Source organism: Bombyx mori, chromosome W (assembly GCF_030269925.1).
Source record: "Bombyx mori chromosome W, ASM3026992v2".
NCBI classification, from domain to species: domain Eukaryota; kingdom Metazoa; phylum Arthropoda; class Insecta; order Lepidoptera; family Bombycidae; genus Bombyx; species Bombyx mori.
The window spans coordinates 2,535,431-2,560,690 of record NC_085135.1 but is presented as its reverse complement, the minus strand read 5'-3'; the positions used below and the strand labels follow the sequence as shown (position 1 = coordinate 2,560,690).

General features: G+C 38.4%; 1 protein-coding gene across 1 annotated transcript in view; it reads right to left on the bottom strand.

The window, feature by feature from the left end:
- LOC134198713 (protein angel homolog 2-like) overlaps positions 1-25,260 on the bottom strand; it is a 71,485-nt gene that overhangs the window by 6,601 nt on the left and 39,624 nt on the right. The window contains exons 2-9 of the mRNA XM_062677018.1: positions 24,551-24,975; positions 22,563-22,711; positions 14,927-15,081; positions 13,355-13,519; positions 10,271-10,482; positions 8,377-8,466; positions 5,793-5,913; positions 5,050-5,255 (exon numbers count right to left, since the gene is read on the bottom strand). Of these exons, the coding sequence (XP_062533002.1) occupies positions 5,050-5,255; positions 5,793-5,913; positions 8,377-8,466; positions 10,271-10,482; positions 13,355-13,519; positions 14,927-15,081; positions 22,563-22,711; positions 24,551-24,834 (1,382 nt within the window). The 5' untranslated portion in view covers positions 24,835-24,975. The remainder of the gene's footprint in view (positions 1-5,049; positions 5,256-5,792; positions 5,914-8,376; positions 8,467-10,270; positions 10,483-13,354; positions 13,520-14,926; positions 15,082-22,562; positions 22,712-24,550; positions 24,976-25,260) is intronic.

Sequence of the window (25,260 nt, the reverse complement as noted above, 5' to 3'; positions counted from 1 at the left end):
GAGCAGGCTTAGGGACCTCGGTAACCGTACTCGTCGAACTCGACAAAGAGTTCGCCGTGCAACCTAACCCATGAATCAGCTCGCTGAGTTTCTCGCCGGATCTTCTCAGCGGGTCGCGATTCCGATCCGGTAGTAGATTAATTCGCGAAGCAGCTACTCTTGAGTTGTTAGGTCTCCTTCGGAGGCGCTCGGGTAGCTGTTAGCAAATCCCACCCCTCCTGGCTGAGCCTTTGCTCGCCCACCTGTCCTGGTGAAACTGGAAAGGCCTCCGGGCCACCAGTAATCCTTCAAATGAATCGCTTTGTAGGAACAGCAGTAGGGGGTGGAACCTTAAAAGGAAAGTGCAACTGATTAGTGGATGGATTCCAACCCATACCCAAAGTTGAAGAAGATTCACTTACAATCAAATTATTACTTGAACTTGCAGTGGTCCCTTCTAATATCATTGGTAAATTAGTTTTGAATTTTCTAAGATTGAAGCAGCCTTTCTGAAGGGCTGCAGACACTGTTTCATGAATATGACGCAAACTACTTTCATCGTCAGTTCCTGTAATGAGATCATCTATGTAAAAGTCGTGTTGTATTATTTGTTTAATCAGGGGATCTGAGCAGTCTTCACCCAACTGCCAAAGACAGCGTGTACTCGAATAACTAGAACTTTCCATTCCGTAAGTAATAGTATTAAGTTGCAACGTCTTGATTGGAGTATTCTCATCCTCTCTCCATAATATAAGTTGAAGATCTCTATCCTCTTTATTAATTAGGACCTGGCGGTACATCTTCTCGACGTCACCGGTCAGGAGGTACTTGTACTGTCGAGCTCTTATAAGAATGGAGAAAAGTGAATCCTGTATGTTGGGACCAACCAAAAGGAGATCATTGACAGAATAACCGGAGGAAGTAGGAGCAGAGCCATCAAACACCACCCTGCTCTTCGTCGATTCGCATGCATTGATTTATACGAATTACGATTTATAGACTCAAGGACGTCAGCACGATTAATTAAAAATTTATAAAATTGTTCCAAATTCGGTACATCATCCAACGCGCCACGACACTCCTCCCATTTCAAAAGAGTGTGGCTGTCTAGCTTTGAGCTCATTATGTGAATTATGAGGACATCCCATTTGTCGGTAGGTTGACCTAGGCTAGACAATGTCGATGGCACTGTACGGGGCTCCCGTGTGGTGCCACGCCCTGACCCGTGACAACGTTGCGGCGTTGCGACGTCCGCAGCGCGCGATTGCGGTCAGGGCGGTTCGTGGATACCGCACCGTCTCGTTTGAGGCGGCGTGCGTGCTAGCTAGGACGCCTCCCTGGGACCTAGAAGCGGAGGCGCTCGCTGCGGATTACGCGTGGCGATGCGATCTCCGCTCCAGGGGGGAGCCGCGTCCCGGCGCGGCGGAAGTTCGAGCGCGGAAACTTCAATCTCGGCGTGCCGTGCTCGAGGCGTGGTCTCGCCGCCTGGCGGACCCCGCCTACGGGCGACGGACTGTCGAGGCGATCCGCCCGGTCCTCTCGGACTGGGTGAATCGCGACCGAGGACGTCTCACCTTCCGAGCGACGCAGGTGCTCACGGGACACGGCTGTTTCGGTCGCTACCTGCACCTCGTCGCCCGGAGGGAGCCGACGCCGAAGTGCCACCACTGCAGTGGCTGCAACGAGGACACGGCGGAGCACACGCTCGCGTACTGCACCGCTTTCGCGGAGCAGCGCCGCGTCCTCGTTGCAAAAATAGGACTGGACTTGTCGCTTCCGACCGTCGTGGCTACGATGCTCGGCAGCGACGAGTCCTGGCAGGCGATGCTCGACTTCTGCGAGTCCACCATCTCGCAGAAGGAGGCGGCGGAACGGGAGAGGGAGAGCTCTTCTTCCCTCTCGGCGCCGTGCCGCCGCCGTCGAGCCGGGGTTCGGAGGAGGGCGTTTGTCCAGCTCCAGCCCCTATGAGGAGGCAGTCTCCTCCCGGTGATGGTCACGGGGCGACCTAAGGGGGTTGAGGCTGCGCCGCACGCTACCGTCACTCTAGCGCGCTGGCACCAGAAGGACGGGACGGCGCGTCGGCGGCTGCGGACTGCGATGCGGTCCGCATTTTCGTCGTCGCTGTCGTCGCCGAACATACTGTTGAAGAGCAACCCGGTCGGCGGTGTATCGCGTTCCGACCCGGCAGGCTGGTTCTGGCCCAGCGGGGTATCCCGGAACACCAGCGGCACCGCCCGGGCGGCCTGGTAGGGCCGCCGTACAGCGGAGACCGACGTCGTTGGTCGTCGACTATCGCCTCGACGACCCGTCGGTCGGGCGTCCTCGGGGTGGCGCCGCGTGTCTGGTTGTAGTGTTGACCGCGGGAACCCCCCTACTCTGAACGGGTTCTGACCCCGGACGGAGATCGGACGTCGGGTGTAAGAGTGCAGGGGAGTCGTTTAGTGGGTGGGCCCTAAAATCCTTGGGCCCGCGATCTGCTCTCAACACCTGCAGATCGTTGAGTCTCACATACCCCGCGCGCCCCCTAGGCGCGGGGACCTCGTAGGAGGTTCGGCCCCCGGCCCGAAAAAAAAAAAAAAAGGCTAGACAATGCCCTTAAATTCTTAGTGATGTGATCTACCATAAATCTTAAAGATCTTTCAGACTCACGAATTGTCTGTTGAATATTTAATAATGAATTTAAATGATGATTTATCAATTGACGCTTATTATCATAACGACTGCATAATAATTGCCAAGCACTTTTATAGTTGGAACTAGAAACTTCGAAGTTAGTAATAATGCGTGCTGCATCACCCGTTAAGTATGACATTAAATAATGAAACTTATGAATTGCAGCAATTCGCTCATTGTTATGAATTAAACTCAGAAACGTGTCACGGAACTCAAGCCAACGGAAATATGATCCGTCAAACTTAGCAATTTGTATTTGGGGCAATTTAAATCCTAAAACATCATGATGATCGATATTACATTGAGCTGATGACTGACTAGAGTTAAGGTCTTTGTAATTACTTTCGTCATGTTTACTTGCATGATGTTGTTTAATCATGCTTTGAGCGGAAACGATGTTTGTAATAAATAACTGCTCAATGTCATCTCGCTCATCAACCTCGTTTGTCAAATCACTACGATTCAAAACCTCTATCTGAGTCTGCAAGTCGTCAAATCGATTTGACAGTGACTCAAACTTGCTAAGCTTAAGTGTCAATTCAGCAAGTCAGCAAGAAGTTAGTGTTTCTTTTGAGCTTGTCTGAGTTAAATAGTTCCGAAATTTAGTTATTTGCCCCTTTATGGAGCTACGTTTAACAAAAAGATCCAGCAAATCTTGAGTCTTTTGCACTAGTTTCACCTCCCATGATAAATAAAAATTATAAGTTTCTAATATATTAAGTAAAAAATTTGTAAATTAATTTAATATAATTATTATATGTAACTGGTAAAAGAAGCAATAAGAAAAGCAAAGTCTAGTACTACAGATAATGAAATGAATGCAAAAATAGAATAAAATCTGTTTAGTTAATTAATAAATTAAAAATATTAAATTTATCTCACGCTCCTCGACTAGACGTGACCTGCATTGGAGTCCGGCCCTGCTGCACTCTCACTCGGAACCCTGGGACACAGCGGGGCTGAACTTGTTTATCGCAGCCAGTAGGTAACGTGCGAAGGCGCACCGTTTGTCTGGAATGTTCGGCTAAATTGTGTGAATTAAAACAACAATGCAAGAGGGGATAAAAAAAATAATTAATTAGGCACGGTGGGTATTCAGTTATTTAAATAACTATCTAGCAAAATCCGCTTATTGTTGGGTGGCCGTCCGCTTGTCTTCCTTTGTAAGCAATATAAATATAATTACTCAATGCAGAAAATAATAACGAATATTAAGAAAGACACTTTTTGGTTTCAATATTTTTATGATGTGGGTAAGATTCACTATGATAAAAAAATGAATTGAAAATAATGAAAACATAAAAAACACTGTATAAAGACAATTAGCACAAGTACAGACTAATCGATTTGGGTAAATAGGAAAAATGTTATTGGAATTTAGGTTGGTGTGATTATATAGACGGGAAAGTAATGGGAAGGGCACTTAGCTGCATTGGCCTGGGCTGCGGCTCGATGCTGATTGCTGATCGATGACCGGCGATGGCTGCAATGGCTTGAGCTCCAAGATCCCGTGGATACAGTTGAGGACGGCAGCTGGTTTCGGCGAATACGTTTCTGACCGATACTATGACTTGACCATCCGATTGAAAAAATGTTCTTTTCCGAAGAATTTTGAAGGTCCTGTCACGGTCGCCAGATGTTGGATGCTTGGGTTTCTTCAATAAAACTCCCACAATCGATTTTGTGCTTGTATTTTCTCTATACAGGTTTTTGTTAATTTATTACGTTGCGAACAAGTTAGCTTGGCACGGCCATTAATTGAAGTGTGTAAAAATTGTGTCGGTGAACATAAATAAAAATTTAATATTGCTCAGTAAAATTTCGTAGGCGTTAACACCCATAGACACAGCCCACTGAGTTCCTCACCGGATCTTCTCAGTCACGTTTCCGATCCGATGGTAAGATTCTGTGAAGCACTGCTCTTGCTGGGGCTAGAGTTAGCAATTCTCTCAGGTTGAGCCCGTGGGCTCACCTACCAGTCCGCGCAAAGTTGAAATAGCCTCTTAAGCTACCAACGAATAGGCAGGGAAAAAAGTGTAAATTCACGACATGAAGAAACTCAAATGTGATCAATTATAAGATAAGAGGCTGAGACACTGCTCTTGCTAGGGCCAGTGTTGGTAACACTCCGGTTTGAACCCCGTGAGCTCACCTACACATCAAGGCGAAACTGAAATAGCCTCTCAAAGCTATTAACATAGGTAAAAAATGCACCTACCCTATAAAAATTTCATATTCATTTAATACAGATTTAAATACGATACGTTTTCGATAATCTCGGTCTAGACCAGCTTAAGTGATGCGCAAAATGCAGATCAATGTGAACAACATTATTTATGTAATTTTTTATCATGAAATAATCACGAAAATACCGACGTAAGTAAATAATGTATTTACCTAAAATAAATGTAATCGACCGTGACCCAATGGTCTTGGAAAGTGGAGGCCTCCATTTGCCCGTCCGCCTTGAACTTGTTGTAAACAGAGATCAGGTTTAGGGAGTGACCTATGACGTCACTGTTGAACATCCGATTGTGAGCATCATTCCAGTAATCACTCTCGTCCGCGTCGGCCGAGTCGAAAGCGTATTCCGAGTTGTGTATCTGGAAATTATTTTAATGGCCTTTCATTAGCTTCATATGTATGTATGTAACGGAATCTTCGAAAATGATTTTGACCCCCTTCAAAATATCGGGTTAACTCGATATTTGTCATTTAGATCCGATGACAATTCAATGTTTTAAACAGTTACATCCTTACTAGGATAATCAAGATTAGCGATTTTTTTGTTTTCCTTGAACCCCGACTTTATTTGCGTCAAGACCAAGAAGGGAAACTACCAGGCGCGCCTATTTCTCGGATTATAATAAAATACATTCTTTTACACTATTTTGTAGTTGGATTTTATATAAAAGCATTTTTAGTTTTTTTTAACTATTTTTTATTTTGTATTAGAAGAATCTGCAAGGGTGAGTTTTTTGGGAGGTTTAACGACAAATATCTCCCACAGAGCCGTTGAAATTGTTCGGATCTATAAGAGATTCAGACATCGGTCAAATATCTTGCGTATTATGATGACTACCGCAACAAGTTTCTTGCATACGTATAGAACCTAAAACCTAAAAGAGACCAGAACTGACCTTAATTTTGTTGAAATTCGATGGATATCCCTGTTCTCGGTTTAAATAAACGGCCAAGTGCTGGCAGTTATCGGTGACGCCGATTCGTTTCCAATCCGAATTGTCTCGTAGTGAACTCGCTCTGTAAAATGATGAGAACTCAAACCAAAATACACATTGTGTGGCGATAGCCATCATACAACGCAAGATAATTGACCTGATGCCTGAATCTCGCTTATGACATTTTCAAGATAAGCTCGCATATATACAAGTTCCGAACAACAATATTCGGAACGTCGGTCTACCGAGCAATATCACCCGCTCGGTGGAAGATCTTCCCTTTGTTGTCTAAGCCTGCCCAAAGAGCAACGCGCTTCACGCCGTCCGGGTTCCGGAGTAGGTTACCCGGAACTCCCCGACCTTGACTCCCCTTTATAGCCTATGTCACTCAGAGATAGTGTAGATTCCAAACAGTGAAAGAATTTTTAAAATCGGTTCAGTAGTTTCGGAGCCTATTCAATACAAACAAATCTTTCCTCTTTATAATATTAGTATAGATATACTTGTCTGGCCATAAATACTGTTACAAAGGAAAAAATCAAATTTCTATGGGAAATAACATTTATTACTTTTACAGTGTTAGTTTAATACATAAATATAATACAATTTAAAATATAAAAAGCTTATCCGAAGTGGTCTCCATAAAACGGATCATAAATCATAATCCAGCGGATTAAGATCGGGACTAGACGATGGCCAGTCTTCAGCTCTGATGAAGTCCGAAACGTTCGTTTCCAACCAAGACTGCGTAGACCGAGCTTTATGACCTGGCGCCGAGTCTTGCTGGAAGGACCATTCCTGATTATTGAACATGGTGTTGTTAAGGGGCTTCACTACCATGGTATCTTGATACACTTGTGCCGATGTTTTGATACCTTTTTCACAAAAGTATGGCCCAATCACTCCTTCATAGCTAATACCCCACCAAACCATCACTGAAGTCGGATAGTGCCCACGTTGCACTCTCTCGACTAATTGGGAAGATTCCTTAGAGCTTTGAGCATAAATACGGTCATTTTGTAGTGTAGGTAATATGCAATGTTGCACATTGCAATATGACGTGTATGCATGTACGATGTCGGGCGACGCTCCTGCAAGGGCAGTCGTTCGTCTACCGCCAGCTAAGCAAGGTGTGCAATAAATACCTAACCTAATACATTATCAGTATTTTATTGAAGAACCCAACCAATTGTTACTAAATTTTGTTTGTTAAAATGTTGCTCAATTGTAAAAAAATTCTCATCCGTAAACAATTTTTTTCTATAACCTCTCTTTGCGTACCGCTTCAGTAGTTGTTTCGATTTTAGCACCCTATTGTCTTTTAAATTATCAGTAAAGAAATGACCAGTACGTCTCTTATAGGCTGCAAGTCCTAAGTCATCTTTTAAAATACGCAACATGGTTCTAGGTGCTATCTTCATCTCCAGAGATAAAATCTTTTGCTTTCGGACAGGATTTCTTCGAATTCTTTCCCTTACTGCTTTGACCACCTTTTTCGCACTAACACTACGTGGACGGCCAGATCTTTTTCTGTCACAAATAGAGGAGGTCTCATTGCACCTATTAATACCCCGGTACACAAACATTTTACTAATACCAAGCGTATGGAGAGTTTAAAAAATTGCATTTGGCTCCATACCTACTTTGTGTAATGCAATCACAGCGATTTGGTTCTCTTTATCACCCCACTCCATTTTGTTATCGCAAAATATTGTACAATGTATTGGCGCCAAAATGAGAACTCAATGAGCAATCATATAAAAATGACGGATTCCAAATTCAAATGTAATATTTTGTTTATTTTTAATTGTAACAGTATTTATGGCCAGACTAAGTATACAAGTTCCGAACAACAACATTTGGACTGTCGGTCTACCGAGCTAATATCACCCGCTCGGTGGAAGATCTTCCTTTGTCGTTTAAACTTCCCACATTATGTTGTGGCTAAATAATGAGTTTGGTTCCCTCTGGTTATCCGAAAATAATTACACGAACGTGATGTTCGGTATGTTCGCGTGTAGTCGTTATGAAACTCGCCTATACAACAGTCGCAATAATGAAAGCGTGAGAGAAGAAATGCAACACACATTATTGCGAAGTGAGGCAATCTAGTTTATAAACAGCGGACAATGGTAGGCAGCGGCCTGGCTCTGCCCCTGGCATTACTGATGTCCACGGGCGACGGTAACCACTCACCGTCAAATGAGCTGTGTGATTGTCTGTCTACAAGGAAAATAGAAATAAAAAAACTTTCCGAATAACGAAAGTGTTTTCGAGATATATTAGAACTAAAACTAAAAAATAACTCTCTTGTTTCCAGTAATTTTGCCTGCCTTAAATCTCCTCAGTGGATCCGTTGAGTATCATGACATTTACAAATCTAAATCCCGTCATTCCATTTCATCATTACACGTGACACCAGCGGCGGATGTAGAAAAATAAGAAATCTGGAGTACATATCTAAATGAATTCGAAAAAAAAACTCGTAAAACGCGATTTCTCTCGTAAAACATTTTATGTGACAAATAATAGATTGAACGTTTACCTAACGCGTCCTCTATCTAATAATTTTATCACAGCACTTTCTGGGGTGGAGTTGAAATCACCTGTCAGTATAACAGGAAAATGGCCGGACCTGAAAAATAATAATTTGAAAGGGAGGTCAGCCCGTCACATGCATTTGTCGAAGCCCATGTGTGTGTCTTAGCATAAAATGTCCATAAATAGTGCTTCTTCCGTATTATATTGCAGTGATTGGAAGGCGCAAAGGCGCATCACAAGGAAGTCCGTTACGAATACTTCATCATAGTGTAAGGTTTATTGTAAAATAATTAAAACAAAAATAATAAAATGTATCATGTTAAACTTAAGGCAATTATCGGATTGTTAAATAGCAACACTGTTTGTGGGAGCAATGGCAGTAGTGGGAACGTGACATAATAAAAAAGGCGGTAGTCTGAAAAAACGACACAGAAATCAGTATATTGAGTAGTGAGCAGATATCTAAGATTGTACAAGTGGAGTTACAAATAAAGCAGTATTAAGTGAACTATTGCAACCTGTGTATTTATTTACTGGCTCTGGAATATGAGCTTACAATAGTTAAACTAGCTATACCCGTCCGTGTTTACGTTGTTATGGTGAATTCTGCAATTTCTAACAAATATCTTGATTGTTACAGCAAACTGTGTGATTCTAGATGTAGAATTCCCTTCTCGATTGATATTATACAGATACTAGCTGTACCCGTCCGCTTCGCTGGGCATTTAAAATTTCTTAGCCCCACAAAGATTCCCATCATTAACACAACCCGCATTTGGTGTAGGGAGTCCAACACTCATATAAATATTAGCCTATCCATTAAGTACATGTATTTTCTACATGGATACCAAGTTTCAAGTCAATCGGATGCATGGTTCAGTAGTTATAAACGGACCATCCGTAAAAACCACTGTAGATTTATATATTAGTATGGATATAGATATGTCGTCTATTCGAAGTAAACTAATATTTCGTGTAAACTCTACAGCACTCGTCATGTTGCTCTCAGTTTTGGAAAAATCTTTATGACAGGCCGCCTGCCTAACGTCAACTCTCCTTGGGAATGCTTTTGTTGACCCTGGGGACCTAGGTTGTATTAGCTTTGGTAAGGCTAAAGGTAGACCTAAGAAAAAATGGATAGATTGAGTGAAAGACGACATGTGTAAGAGGGGAGTGAGCGAAGAAATGGTATAGATAAAGGAGTATGGAAGGAGAAAATATGTTGCGCCGATCCCACGTGACTGGGAGAAGGGCAGGAGAATGATGATATTTACAGCACTCGTCAATTATAGTCAAAAAGCATCAGAACATAAATTTCACCTTCCATTTTAAATAAGGTCGAAATCTTAAGTTGTGTTTGTAGTGCGGCTGTCCTACCCTACAAAGGTACACATGAGTGTGATCTGAGAGGGCTCTCAAATCGGCCCATCACCAATTCTTTCCTCCTTGCGTCGATAATCCTCAATAATGAGGGTTGTGACCTCCTTTAATATCTTTCTCCTGGATTCATCTCTCTGGATCACCAATTGCGTATATAATGTATGTATGTATAATACTGATGGTAGATAGATACCACCAACTTGACTATTTCCGCTGCGACGCAGGAATGCGTTTCGGTTCGAAACTTGGGGCAGCCTTTGTAAGACTTAGAGTAACTCTCAAGATGCATGATAATCGTTACGTTGTTGAGGTCTACATGCTCCGGTAAATGCTAAGCCATAAATAAAAAAGTGATCCGATTTTTACTACATACAAGGTATAACCAAGTTTCTGAGTTACTAAGAAATAATGAAAAAAACCTAGAATTCACTATTATTATATATACATAAATAACACAAGGTGACATAGGACAATATAGTCGAAACAGACAAAAGAAAACACTAAATAATCTTACTCACTCCCTCCCATTGTTGAAATAAGCGAATCTATCGATCTCGGCGAGTAATATTTTTATTTGTGCTAGTCGTACGTCCGTTCTCTTCGGATTGTAGAGTAAGTGGGTTGTGGCAACGACTATGGAAGACCCGGGCAATTCCTTCGGCGACAATTTTACAATCACACCGATATTATCACGGTTGAGGATAGGCAGCTCCGGCTGGAAGAACTCAACCTGTTGAAGAATGACGAGCATCAGACGGGGATTACATGCTGCGCGCTAATCTTTGCTAATCCTTGCGGAGTTATAGATAATGTTTTGCGACAGAAATATAGTTTTTTTTTTTATTGCTTAGGTGGGTGGACGAGCTCACAGCCCGCCTGGTGTTAAGTGGTTACTGGAGCCCATAGACATCTACTAACACTAGCCCTAGCAAGAGCAGTGCTTCGCTGAATCTACCGCCGAATCGGAATCGTCGCCCACCGAGAAGATCCGGCGAGAACCTCCGTGGGCCCTAGTCATAGTTTCATGAAAGAAACCATAATAGCTAGGTCATGGGCTCATTTTTATTCATACAACTACCTTTAAAGGGCGTTTTTTCCATACACACAACGGAAAATACGGTATACCTTTTTATTATTATTTCTATTACGAAAATATAACACAGTATAGTTATTGAAAAAATTCGAGAAAGTTTTACAAAGATATCATGTTGTTTCGGGATTTTTCAACAAAAGGTTTCAAAGTTTTTCCAGTTTCATACGAATAAATTATTCAACGTGTTTTCGTTCACAAAGAACCACATACTTTTTCAGGGATTGATCTCGAAAGGTCATCGATACTCAAAAGCTATTGTGAAACAAGATTCTATGAATATTTCGACTTAACCGAGTCGATATATTGTACGAGTATTCCTGCAATATACCGAAATACAACAAAAATATTGTGAAAACCTGAAAATAAGTTACTTACTATTTACATTTATTAACTGAACACTGTAAGTTTTTTTAATGATTATACAGTCAAACCTGGAGAGTTGAGAACTTAGTAACCGAGAAAACTCCTTTAGTGAGATTATTCGGGTCTACCTCCCTAAAACCTCAATACGTGAAAAATATAAACATATTATGTAAGTGACAGTCGTTTTTTCACTCGTTAACCTCTGACCGTGATTGCTACTTGCCTGTACCACTATAAACGACAGTCAAATGTATTTATGAATCTTTCTTAAATTTCCAGCAACGAAAACATTTCCAAATCGAATTGAATAAAAATTTGATTTGCAAAATTACGATAATTAGTGGGCTAGGAGATATGTAGGAGCATTTTTTCTCCCTCTGAAACTCTCCTCAGGATGGATGGATTTGAATGGATAGAATTTTATCCACACAGCAACACTATAAACATATCTGTTTAGGCTTTGTCATCGTTGATATTCAGTATAATACAAACATAATGTCAATATCGACACATTACACTGTAAACGAATCTAAGGAATTGAAACATAATCGTGACCAAAATGAAAGGCACAATGTATTGCTAACAAGTTACTCTGACCAGCAAATCGAAAGAACTTTGATCGAGTGAAATTATCACTTAACTTGTATCAATATTTTATGGTCCGGCCTGGAATTCTTTGTACTTTGTAATTACCGTACTAACAATTTAGTATCGGCTATAAATCGATATAGTCGTAAATTACTCTGCGTTTTTTATTATTATTAAATACATAATTAATTTCACGGCACTATTTTATGTTCTTTTATTCTTCACTTCCGTTTTGTCTGTTCATGGCTTTAATCAGAGACTACTTTAATATGAACATTTTAAAAATTCAACTAAACTACATTTTTTTGTTATTAGTATCCGTGGTAACGTTGAAATTCGTCTAAATGAGGCATTAAAACCTAGTGATCCTAATCATGTATGGTGCGGTATATTTAGTTGTCTTATCAGTAAAATCGTGGTTGCAATTTTTTATTTATTAATTGATGACATGCGCTTAAGTGTCTTTATAATTAATTTACCAGTTTTTTTACGTCTTTCTAGAAGTTACGTCATTGAACGCGGGGTATTCTTCACACCTATGATAAAAAAATACACAACTTAACCAGTCACCTGTCCCCGTACAAAAAAAAAATCCATAATGTCCAAACAAGCTTGTGTCATGTCCCAAGGCTTTATCTATTCTTCAGTAATATGTCGAAACTCCAGGTAATAGAGCAATCTAGCTCGCAAGTAAATGAAGCTAAAGCCCATACATAGAACGAGATATAGGACTTGTCGAAAATAAGCGGTGTATAACGCATTCGGCATAATGTACTTTTCTTAGGTTTAAAGGAACTTAAAATTAAGAAACATCAGTTAATATTTTCTTGTTCCTTTTATATAAATGGCGACAAACTTTACTTCCACGGTGAAGGAATAACATCGTGTAATAAAAATCAAACCCGCAAAATTATAATTTGCGTAATTACTGGTGGTAGGACCTCTTGTGAGTCCGCGCGGGTAGGTACCACTACCCTGCCTATTTCTTCCGTGAAGCAGTAATGCGTTTCGATTTGAAGGGTGGAGCAGCCGTTGTAACTATACTTGAGACCTTAGAACTTATATCTCAATGTGGGTGGCGCATTTGCGTTATAGATGTCTATGGGCTCCAGTAATCACTTAACACCAGGTGGGCTGTGAGCTCGTCCACCCATGTAAGCAATAAAAAAAAAATAAAAAAAAACATTCTGAGAATATTTGAATAAGCAATTTTGGAAGTTGATTACTCAGTTACTGGCCGCGAACAATACTATAACTATACCGTGTGCCAGGTTCCCGAACTGGATATCTTAACACAGACATACCAAGAATCACCGTTACAACGCTTACGTAGCTTGACGTTTCTCATCTCTTACTACTCTCGACTTCAGTGATGATAACCGCTACTTTTGTACTATATAACTGATTGAAACAACTGTTTAAGTCACCTCTGAAGTTTGATTCAACAAAAAATTATCACCTCTCGGAGTTTACCAAGACTACCTTGTCCTTAAGTATCCTTAGGAAATAAAAACGTCTATCTCTATAAAAAAAAATCCTACTAATTCTATTAACTTACGCTGATTTGATCGTCCAAATCAAATAAAGACTTCTTGAAGTAAATAGCGCATCCGTCCTGCCTGTCTCCGGTTTTCTGTTTGAAGACACCTTGGTACCCGATGTTTTCGAATTTAGAATAGAACGTTTCAAGATGCGACAGTTGAACTTCTTGGAGGCACAGTATCTGTAAGAGAACGATGTCTCAATAAAGGAATGTCCGTTGTTCCCTAGTTAAATAAGAAACAAAAAACACAAAAAAAAATCCACCCAATATTTATCACGTTCAATTTTTATTTAGATAAATGTAAAACATTCAAAAGCGACATACGACAGATTAAATTGAACTTAACGAGATTCCATAATTACGTAGGTATTAATAAGTCATGCCTTTTCATTATTATTGTGTAGACCGGTGAACGAGCCAAAGCCCCGTGGGTGCAAAGTAATAACCGGGGGTATAGACATCGCAACATGACTACAGCCGCCCAACTTTAGACATGAGTTCTACATCTCAGTTTCATGGCCATCATTTAACGACTGCCCCGCCCTTCAAAACGGAATACATTACTGCTTCGCGACAAAAATAGACAGGGTGGCGATACCGATACGCACAGGCTAACAAAACGTTCTATCACCAGTCATTAGGCATAATAGAATTTATACGGGTTTGATTTTAATTACACGATTTTATTTCTTCGGTGTGGAAGTCATCCGAGAACGTGTGTGTAGGTGTTTCTACTATATTTATGTATATTAGTTCATATTATTTATTAATTTACATTGCACACCTACTCAATATTTAATATATTATATCATATTTAATTACGTATTCTATAACACACTCTCATACAGTACATAAATACGCCAAACAATCATACATTCACAACACTACTCAAAATTATATTATTTACACAAGCATAGTCGGGCGCAACCGCTAGTATGCGGCAAAGACCCCGACTATGTATAACTGCGTACGTACTGGTCGTCGCCTGCGCCACGACTCGGCCGCCGCTCGCGGCCAGTCGGGTTTGATCAACGCTACGCTAAGACTGTGTCACTCCTCGACTTACGCGTACTCTTTTGCTTCGTTACGATTTATTGCTTTCGTCTATTTGGTATTATTGTGTTTGAACTTGCTACCGCTTTATCTGTGCCTTCTGTACTCCGTAATTTCTCCTTCTAAATATTGCTATACTATCTGTGATTGGAAATAAACTGTCCATCCAATTACGGACTCGTTATTGTGCCGCCCGGCACTGGTGACCTTACCACCACCATCAACGACTACTAAAGTGTGTTTCATTAGAAAAATTGGTATCTGCCTGCGAGATTCAAACATCGACACAATCGCATCGCTCGACATCAACTGTATTTAATAATGGCTGTTCTGTCTTTGAAGCTCATATGTGTGCCTAACAATACGCCGTATCATTAAATGCTAGTTCACGATCAGAGTACGCTGGCGTAATGCTCGGAGAACGCCTTCTACAGTCCATTCTCCGGTGAATACTTTAAGAGGCCATTTCGCGCCACCCACAGTAAGACATGATATTGTGTTTAGAACACTGCACAGCCACATTCAAGTACTTACGTCAGGTGACAGTCTGCGAATTTCTTGGTAGAGACGTCTAGATCTGTGTTTCCACTTTAAGTTCCTCGGAGAGCAATCAATGTAGAGATACGGATGATACTCCAACAAATACTGCGCTAGTACATTGTAAGACACCACTTTGAACCTAAAAGTTGCTGAAATTTGGTTTAGTGGTTATTATTTACATCTTCTATTTGCGTATTTTTTTTAGCATAAAATAACGTTATAAGCGATATTAGCTTCACTTATCACTTTGTTTGGCGCATTTACGTTGTAAATGGTTTTTTTTTATTGCCCTTGTAGGCAGACGAGCATACGGCCCACCTGATGGTGAGTGGTTACCGTCGCCCATGGACTTCAGCAAAGCCAGGGGCAGAACCAAGCCGCTACCTACCGCAAATGTCTATGAGTTCCAGTAACCATTTAACACCAGGTCGGCTGTGTGAGCTGTCCACTCATCTAAGCAATAAAAAAAAACACACTACAGGATACAGAGAATAAGATTTCAATAGATCCAGCTTCGATCAACAATAGTAACTGAGCATTTCTCAAAATAATTGCACCACCAATAGAATACTGTACTAAAATAAAAATGTTAAACTAAATTTTTTTTTTTGTTTTCATTTGTAGACAGGTGTCTAAAGATTTTGAATATGAGGTTTGTTGGGAGGTTTAATATGTAATAAAGTAGAGAAATGTGTAGAAATATACCAAGGGCGGAGAAATATTCTTATTTTGTTACCGTCTATCAATTACGATAATTAAAACACCAAATCAATTTCGTCAACTTTTATGCATTTCAATGTCACCCACATAACCATCATTTTACGTGTCTATAAAAAACTATTAACATTTACAGCAAAATGTTACTTATTAAATATAAGTAATAATATATCCTTTACGTTACCATTTGCCCACAACTTTGTTTTAAAATCACAGTAAAGAAGTTTTGATGTTGTTTTATTTTTAAATACGTTCACAAATGAAATAACACTACACTTATTTTGCTTTTTTCATAAAAATTGCAGGTTTTAAGATAAAAAAAAAAAAACTGTGTTCTCTCTCCTCTTCTTTTCTCAGTGTTCATTAACACAGTCACTACTTTGATATCCTCAAATTTTCATCTTTATGCAGATGATTTGCAAATTTACCATCACTGCGCACCTAGTGAAATTGATAGAGCAGTCAAAGATGTTAATTGTGACTTGGAAAACATTCATGAATGGGCAACGTCTCATGGACTCTTACTTAATGCCAACAAAACACAGGCCATCATAATTGGTAGTAGATATTCGTGCATTAAATCATTCTGCAATTGGATCTCTCTTAATGAATGGCCAAAAATTGTCTTTAGTAAAACTGTTAAAAACCTTGGCGTTACCTTTAACTCTTTCTTAAGCTGGAATGAGCAGGTTAACAATGTTAGCAGCAAAGTTAACTTTGCATTCCATTCACTCAAATGTCTCCAATATTTTTTGCCTTTGGAAACTAAAATTTCTCTTGCCCAAAGTCTCATTTTACCCATTTTGGACTACGCTGATGCTTGCTACTTGGATGCCACTGAGGAGCTTCTCAATAAGCTTGAGCGTTTGCAAAATTTGTGCATCCGTTTTATTTTTGGTCTCAAAAAATATGATCATATTTCTGAATTTCGCAAAAAGCTCAAGTGGCTCCCAGTCCGTTTCCGCAGAAATACTAGAATGTTGTGCTTCCTATTTAATATCCTACATAATCCTAACTACCCACAATATTTACGTGATCGCTTTACCTATGCCCGTCCCTCCATTGCTCCTTGTAGAACACACATTAAAACTCTTCTCAAATGCCCTGTTCATAAAACACATGCTTACGCAAAATCATTTTCTGTACAAGCAGTTATACTTTGGAATTCCCTCCCTCCAAGCATACGAGCGTGCAAAACCATAGCAGCGTTCAAGAAATCTGTTAAAGAACATTATTTATCCTCACCATCTTAAATAAAGTATATATATTTGTATAATGTATTATAATATAAAGTAAGTATACTTATGTGTGTATTTTATATACCTAGTCAGGTCATAAGTATTGTCACACAGTAAAAACTTTTCTTTTAGAATGCTGGCCACAAAAAGTTTATTGAATTCGAATTTCGAATTGTTCATGAAAATAAAAATGTATACTTTTAGAATTTTACTCATTTTTAAATATGGAGTAGACGCTTAAAGAAGACCGTGTTGCAGTTATTGCGTTGCATCGTTGCAGTTACGCGCCAATTCAAATTTTTAACATACTGAAAAATTTGAATATAACCAAAAGATTCGTTTATCGTACCATCAAACAATACAATGAAGACTCTAGTGTAGATAACAGGTCAAGAAGTGGTCGCCCTCGGTCTGTTAGGACTCCAGCAGTGATAAAAGCTGTGAAGGCGCGAATTCAAAGAAATCCCAAACGTAAGCAGAAACTGTTGGCCCTTCAGATGGGGTTAAGCAGAACCACGGTGAAAAGGGTGTTAAATGAAGACTTAGGGCTTCGGGCATATCGAAAAAAAACAGGACATCGTTTGAATGCTCGTCTAATGGACCTGAGACTGAAGAAATGCCGCGCTTTGTTGAAGCGATACGCGGGAAAAAAATATCGGGAAATTCTTTTTTCGGATGAAAAAATTTTTACCGTAGAAGAGAGCTACAACAAACAAAATGATAAGGTGTACGCACACAGTAGTGAAGAAGCGAGCAACCGTATTCCGCGTGTCCAACGAGGTCCTTTTCCATCCTCGCTCATGGTATGGTTAGGAGTTTCTTATTGGGGCTTAACAGAGGTACATTTTTGTGAGAAAGGTGTAAAAACGAATGCAGTTGTGTGTCAAAATACAGTCCAGACGAACCCTGTGGAACCTGTTTCTCATACCATGTTCAATAACAGGCACTGGGTATTCCAACAAGATTCGGCGCCAGTTCATAGAGCGAAGAGCACACAAGACTGGCTGGCGACGCGTGAAATCGACTTCATCCGGCACGAAGACTGGCCCTCCTCCAGTCCAGATTTGAATCCGTTAGATTACAAAATATGGCAACACTTGGAGGAAAAGGCGTGCTCAAAGCCTCATCCCAATTTGGAGTCACTCAAGACATCTTTGATTATGGCAGCCGCCGATATTGACATGGACCTCGTTCGTGTTGCGATAGACGACTGGCCGCGCAGATTGAAGGCCTGTATTCAAAATCACGGAGGTCATTTTGAATAAACTTTAGTGTCATAAGAATCTATGTTTTGTTAAGTTCATTTTGGTATATGAATGGTTACATAATGAATAAACTTGTTTCAATTATTTGACATTAAACATGTGACAGATTTTGACAGACATTAGACATGTGAATTTATGACCTGACTAGGTATATATATATGTGTGTGTGTGTATTTGTATGTATATATATTGTTTTGTATCTTGTAATTTGTATATATTATTATATGTAATGTTTACTGTATGCACTAGGTTTGTGTTCCTAATTCTTTTTTCCTTTTGCGGGCCTACTGGAAGAGATTTCAGCATGAAATAAGTAGTGCCCTTGTACTCTGTATTCTTATTGACGTGTCTTTTCTAACAGCTGTGTGTGTGTGTGTACAAAATTCAAAAGAAATACGTGTCCGATTTTATGGGACAGTAACAAAAATGGAATACTGGTAACAAACTAGGATTTTATAAGGCTAGTTTTCGAAGTAGTTCAAATTATAATAAACTTTGACCCGTGTTAAAAATAATTATAATTATATTTATATATGTAGAATAGAGTATGAACTGCTGTCAAAGGACGTTTAAACATTTTTGGTTTAAAAAATACCCTATTCAAATATTTGGGAACATTTACGAGTAATAAGCATAATCACATTTTTGGCACCAGAAAAATAGACAACGTAATAATATTTTTATTTCTTCAGCGTTCATACTTGATAAAAAATGCAGCGGATTATTAGACGAATCTGGAATAACATATCGGTGCCTTGATAAACTGTGTCGAAGAAAAAGGCCAATAGAGGCCAAGGTGTAAACACAGGCACGCCACTTTTGTCTTTGTTTATTTTTTTCGTCTTCTGACATCTCATTTACTGATTTATATAAATATTTAGATTTTAACCTTTCTATGTTTCGTATTCGCTGCTCCTCCTTCTTTTCTGGATTTTCTTTAAGTCTTTTGCGGTAGTTCCTCATTTTTTCAGCAGAGGTTAGAGGCATTTTTATTGAGAGCTGTAAAAAATTTAAGCGTATCCATGCTCAAACAGTTGATGGTCTTTTTGATCAATCCTAATTGTTGTTTAATCCAGAACCAGTGCAGGTTACAAACAATATGCATATCATTTTTAACCAACAGCATTGTATTAGCATTACTGTAGCAGCAGTGTAATAGAACCCTTTTTTTACGTTACCCAGAACAACAGATATTTTGAAATTTAGCCCACCACATCAGAAGGAATATCATGCAGTAGTTCTCTCTTTACTATGATCGCACTTTTAGATTAAAACAAGCAGATATATAAAAGTCGCATTTGTCGCACAAAAATCAAAAATAGCATAAGGGGTGGGGAAGGAAAGGGAAGGAGAAAGGTCACGGAGGGTGAGGAATTGTGGGACAGGGAATAAAAAGACAGGAAGGGGCCAACTGATACTCATTCCCACACGCAACGCAACAGTCCCTAGAAAATCTGTTGCGATACGTGTAGTATAATGAAAGTGCCAGTTGCTATTTGGGCCCCGAGGTAGAGGGATAAGGGCGCCGGGACTCTCACTCACCAGTCGAAACGCGGTGGCCTCTAGGAGGCCCCCACTTCACGCTGATTTTCTGTGAGAGGGTAGTATTTCACCGGTCGATCCTGCCCACCTACGTGCTACAGCGAACTGCAGACTTGGATCTACCACTCTAATACTACATTAATCGATTCTCATATTTCTTCAAAACTATGGTAACAAAAACTGGAATTTCTAGGTGGAACTTTTTACGGGACAAGTTAAAATCATTAATTAGAAATTTAATTATAAAGTAATGCTAAAAAGGATGTTTTAGGATGAATTGACTATGTGACTTATGGCTATAAATAAATAATATTTTATATTTATGCAATGCCCATGTCCATTCAACTAAAGATCGATGGTTTGGTAAGATATTGAGATTAGGACACTGCACTTTGGTTGAAGCTGATTTATGATATATATTTTTAATGAAAAAATCTCATTGTATTTATGTCTGTTTTTTTCCTTTCTAATAAGTAGAGTAGTTTTACTGCTTACACAATTTATAAAAAGTAGTAATGATCTAATATATTAGCCGGAACAAAATATTAAAACAATGGGACAGAGGCTAGTCTATTGTGCAATAATTTTGAGAAATGCTCAGCTAGATTTCGGGTCGGCGCAAAAATCCGTCTCGTTAAAATATAACAGCTCACTTGAAATGTGAGCTCTTTATTTTGTTTACTTCACTTCAGACACCGCCAATGTCAAACCGTCTCACAATGCCGCAGTGTGTATACAAACGTTGCAAAAAAATGCCCGAAATAGCAATTTAACGGCCGGAGTATCTTACTTTCGGTAAGTACATGAAGTATAAGTTATATTTTAAGCTTTAAGCTAATAAATAATATTAAATTTTAAACAAAATTACCGATTTTTAACCACCGCTACAAAAGTTGGCCAAGGCTCGCCAACACTTGGACAAACTTTTATTTAACAGAAGAGTAAAATGCATGGAGTAGATTTGTGTTGTAATAATTTTTAAAAATTTGTTAGTAGTACTTCAAAATTGGTTAATGCTGTTTTGTGTCTGTTTGTTGGACTCTTATTAGATACTTAGCTTTCCTTTTATATTTTAGCTTTCCTAGTAATCACGTGTGCGGAATGGATCTCGATTGTCGCCAGAGAAAGAAGAGATTACTTTTATAACCAAGCTAAGAACTCGACTCATTGACACTGGACATCTTTGCCTTCCGTGCTCATGGCTACTGAAACGTGGCCGAAGCATTGTAATAAAAATATCTCGCTTAAAACCGTTTAAACGTTGTTTTATTATGTGTACTAGTCGCGAAAACTTAAAAATATACTATAAAAATATGTATTACACAAAACGTAACGCTAATAAAATAATAAGTAATGTATAGATACTAACAAACATAAATTCTCAAAACATAAAAAGTAAACAACTAAACTTTTACTTTTATTCATTTAATAAATTATTTTAGTGTTCAACGCGACTCCCTTACCTCCTGTAGTAAAAGAAATTGAAATTTCAAGACGCAAAAAAAATAAAAAACATTATGTTAGTTCTCAAAGCTATCACGGGAAAAATTACTTTATTTGTTGGCAGTTAAAGTTGATTTAACATTAAAGGTTGTTTAACATATCGCACCTTCGGTAGGACAAGGGCCGAAGTGCTAATTTTAAAAATGTTCAGGAGAGATGTTTTAAAATTTTTATAGATTTTAATTGTGTTTTTCTGCCCATATTAATGTAAAATAGTATTTTATTTATAGCAAAAATATACCTTATACATGTGAATATAAATATGTAATTTGAAAGACTGAGTTATTTATTTATTTATACTAATTATTTAATGAAATATTAATGTATGCCTACAATTATGCCATTATCCCACCAACATTTAAATAAATGTGCAGTTGCGACCAAAGTTACACATTATATTGAAATGACTTATTAAATGAAAATACTACTTATTTTCTACATCTTTATTCTTCTTTTTCTTAGGAAAATCTTTATCAATGATAAAATAAAACTACAATAAAAAAAATAACATAAAATTCACTTCTAAAAGGTTTACATTAAATCTATAAAATGCTACATATTCCTTTGTGGAATGCCAAGTAAATGCGCAAGACATTTATTTTTTCTGTCAAATATGTACTCTCAAATTAGGCATACTATGTACACAAAATCTGACCATGACTTTCCAAAATATAAAACAAAAAAGGGCATATTTACCTTAATGACCCCTATGGTCCAGTATACAACCACTACTCGCGCGGGCGATGCCGCAAATGACCAATAAGATTTTGTCGCGCCAATATCATCCAAAAAACGAACGAATGGTACAAAGACACTTTTGCCATCTGGCGAAAATAAACTGAATCTAGTGAAACTCTTTGTTCCTACAGGTAAAAATTAGTTTTTAAGGCACTTTGGCATATTTAACTCATTTTCAGAAATTTTAGCACTTCGGCCCTTGTCTTACCGAACGTACGATATGTCTTTTCATTTGTAAGTGACAGGAGTAATTTATGGCTTTGTGACGAATGATCCTAAGTATTAGATAATGTTTTGGAGATTTGTGACTTTATTACTAGGTGGCATAGTTGTAATTAGTTTGAACTTAAAACTGTTTCAAAACTTTTTTCTCCGTTTGTTGTAAACCAATGTAGCTATGTATGTGTATAGTCACGCGGACAGTTTTTGCTTTGATTTTGTACGTGTCCCTTTATCTAGTTACTATTGTTGATCGAAGAGATCCAGAGATATTTTTTAATTCTGAGTGTAAAGTATTTTTTGAATCTAATAGATCTGTCTGATCTATCTGATAGAAATAATTTCATTCATTAAAGAATCAGATTTATTCTAAATAAGTAAGTAGTATAAACAAGATATTATTATTACTCTCGTCCGAATCGGTCTTCTTCCCTACAGTCTCCCAGGTCCTGAAGTTGAGTGGGATCTTTGTTGGTCTCCTGTGGTGCTCGGATTTCGCGTCCTCAGAATCATATTTCTGTTCAACAATCGACGTGTCTTCGCCTGATGAATCACTACTATATTGATGTTATAAAATGCATTTCAATTATTAATATTTCAGGTATAATAGCCGGCAAACTACTTGAGCATTTGTTGACGTAGTGGGGGTAAGTTCGCGCATGGTACACTCACGTGCAAAAACATTATTTACTCTGCGTCATAATGCAATTAAATTATTAAAATATGTATTTATTTATATATTTTATAGAACATCAACAAAAAATATGGGTTAATAATTTTAATAATTGAATCTTGGGGTAAAATAGATATTCCTTCTATTAAGTAAAAACTAGAGCTGTTGCCAGGTCTTGGTTCAGTTGAAGCGAAGCTGGTATTTGTAATTTTTTTTTCGTTATCATAATCTTGACCATCTTCATCGTCACTGTTTTCATCACCAGAGTCGCTATCATCGTGATGAGTCGACATAGTGCTCATCGGTGTAGTTTATAACTCTGTCGGTTCGGTCTTCTTTTTTGTCTATAATTAATTATTTTTTGAAGATATTCGATTCGTAGTAATCGAATGTAACTTTTTTCAATCACCAGCTTCCGATTATTTTTTGTTTTTTTTTTCCATCGGAAGCCTAGCTCTTTCATAATTCGTCGTAAACTTAATTTCGAGCCATTAAAATTTATATCTTCTTTAAATTTTTCAAAAGCAGAATTTCGAAAGAAGCAAAACAAAGGTAATAGATATAGGGTGCAAAATTAGAAGGCTTAAATGGCGTTGGGCAGGGCATATGGTTAGAGGTAAAGATAAATGGAGCAAAGTTGTGACACAATGGTATCCTAGAGAAAGTAAAAGGAAAAAAGGTAGACCGCAAAAAAGATGGGATGACGACATACGACAAGTGGCAGGCGTCACATGGAACAGAGTGGCTCAAGAAAGACATGAGTGGAAAAGGTTGGAGGAGGCCTTTGTCGATTGGCAAACAGATCTGCAGAAAATAAGAAAAATTCAAATAATAGGCTAGATTAAGGTTTAAATAAAATTTAAGTTTTATATATTATATTTAATTTTAGTCATATAATTGTAATATGGATCTGAATAAAAGGCTATATTATTATTATTATTAAATTTTTCGAAGCCTTTCTACGGTACGGAGTTTCGCTGCTTGTTATGTAGTTATTATGAATACATATTTTTATTACAGATTGAATGAAACTATCCATTCCGGTAACTTTCTTCTTCCCTGATCTTTTCTTACCCGGAGTCCGAAACACGGCGAGCAAGCCAGAGCCTTTAGCTTCGTTAATATTGCACCTAACAGTACTCACTGATGTTTTTGTTGCTGCCGAAGTCTGTTTTACTTTTTCCATATCATTCTTCCCCTGTTTTATAATGAAGTAATATACGTCTTACACAATTTTTCTACCCTTTCTTTTGAATACTACACCAGCTTGTCACTATATAGTGTATTTTTTATAAAAAATCAACAAACACTCGACAAATAGCAATGGCAACAAAGTCAACAAGCAATTATAACAAATAACTTAACGATTAATAACGATAGACTTTTCACTGTACGCAAGCGTACTTTTGGGAGCAAGCGGAACGAGGGCGCGGTGCGGGGCGCAGGGTTCGACTGATCTACCAATAACGATACGATTTCCCCTGCCGTCGCGCCTCACCCTCACCACCAAAGTGATCTGAAATTCGGTTCTGCGCAGTCAAGGTCATTTGCCGGTTACTATACTTACAATACATTTCAACGCGGGTATGGTATAATTTATGTTTTATTTTAATTTATTAATTTGTAGTTAGACAGCGCTTCGTGAATATATTTATTTCACTTTTACCGTACTCGAATGAGCAACAAAACGCAATTTATCATCGATTAAAGAAAATCAACATACACTTCAAAATTTCCTCCGAAACTGGCATGATTGTCGGTGGGCTGGCTCTCGTCCATCATTTGCCCTTTTGTCGTACTCTCACCGGAGTGAAATGTTGATATCTTTATCCTCAACCGTTTCTTCTGTCGCAGCAGCAGACCCGTGTGCAAACACGTAGCTCTCGCCAAGCACTGAGGCAAGCACTTCTTCCTGCTTAAATATGCAAACTTCCTGACATGTGCCCCGCAATATGTGTTGTCTGTGACTATTTTCAATAATCTGCAAAAACTGTTTGTCTTCAGCATATCTTTTCTCAATTTATTACTGTTATTTTACATATTTATAATTTTGTTAGTAGGTAATTGTGTACATACATATTTATATTTGTTTTTTAATAAATATCTTTGGTATGATGTATGGGATTTGCTCTGCTGCTGTTGTCAATTCTGAAACAAAAAATACGTATTAACGTAGATTTTTGTCGTGTCAATCACGATCTGAAATATTAGTATGTAATTAAATTTGAAATTATGTTGATTATATATTTCATGTAAGTTTAAGATTGAGACTTCTATTAGTTGTCGCCCGTTCCAAAATAAATTAATCATGCTAGAGAATTAATATTTTCGAAAAAAAAATTGGATCTATACTGTTGGAAGATTAGGTTATATTAGATGTCTTAGTACATATTTTTTAGTGTATGTTTATGACTGTTTCATTGACAATTTAAT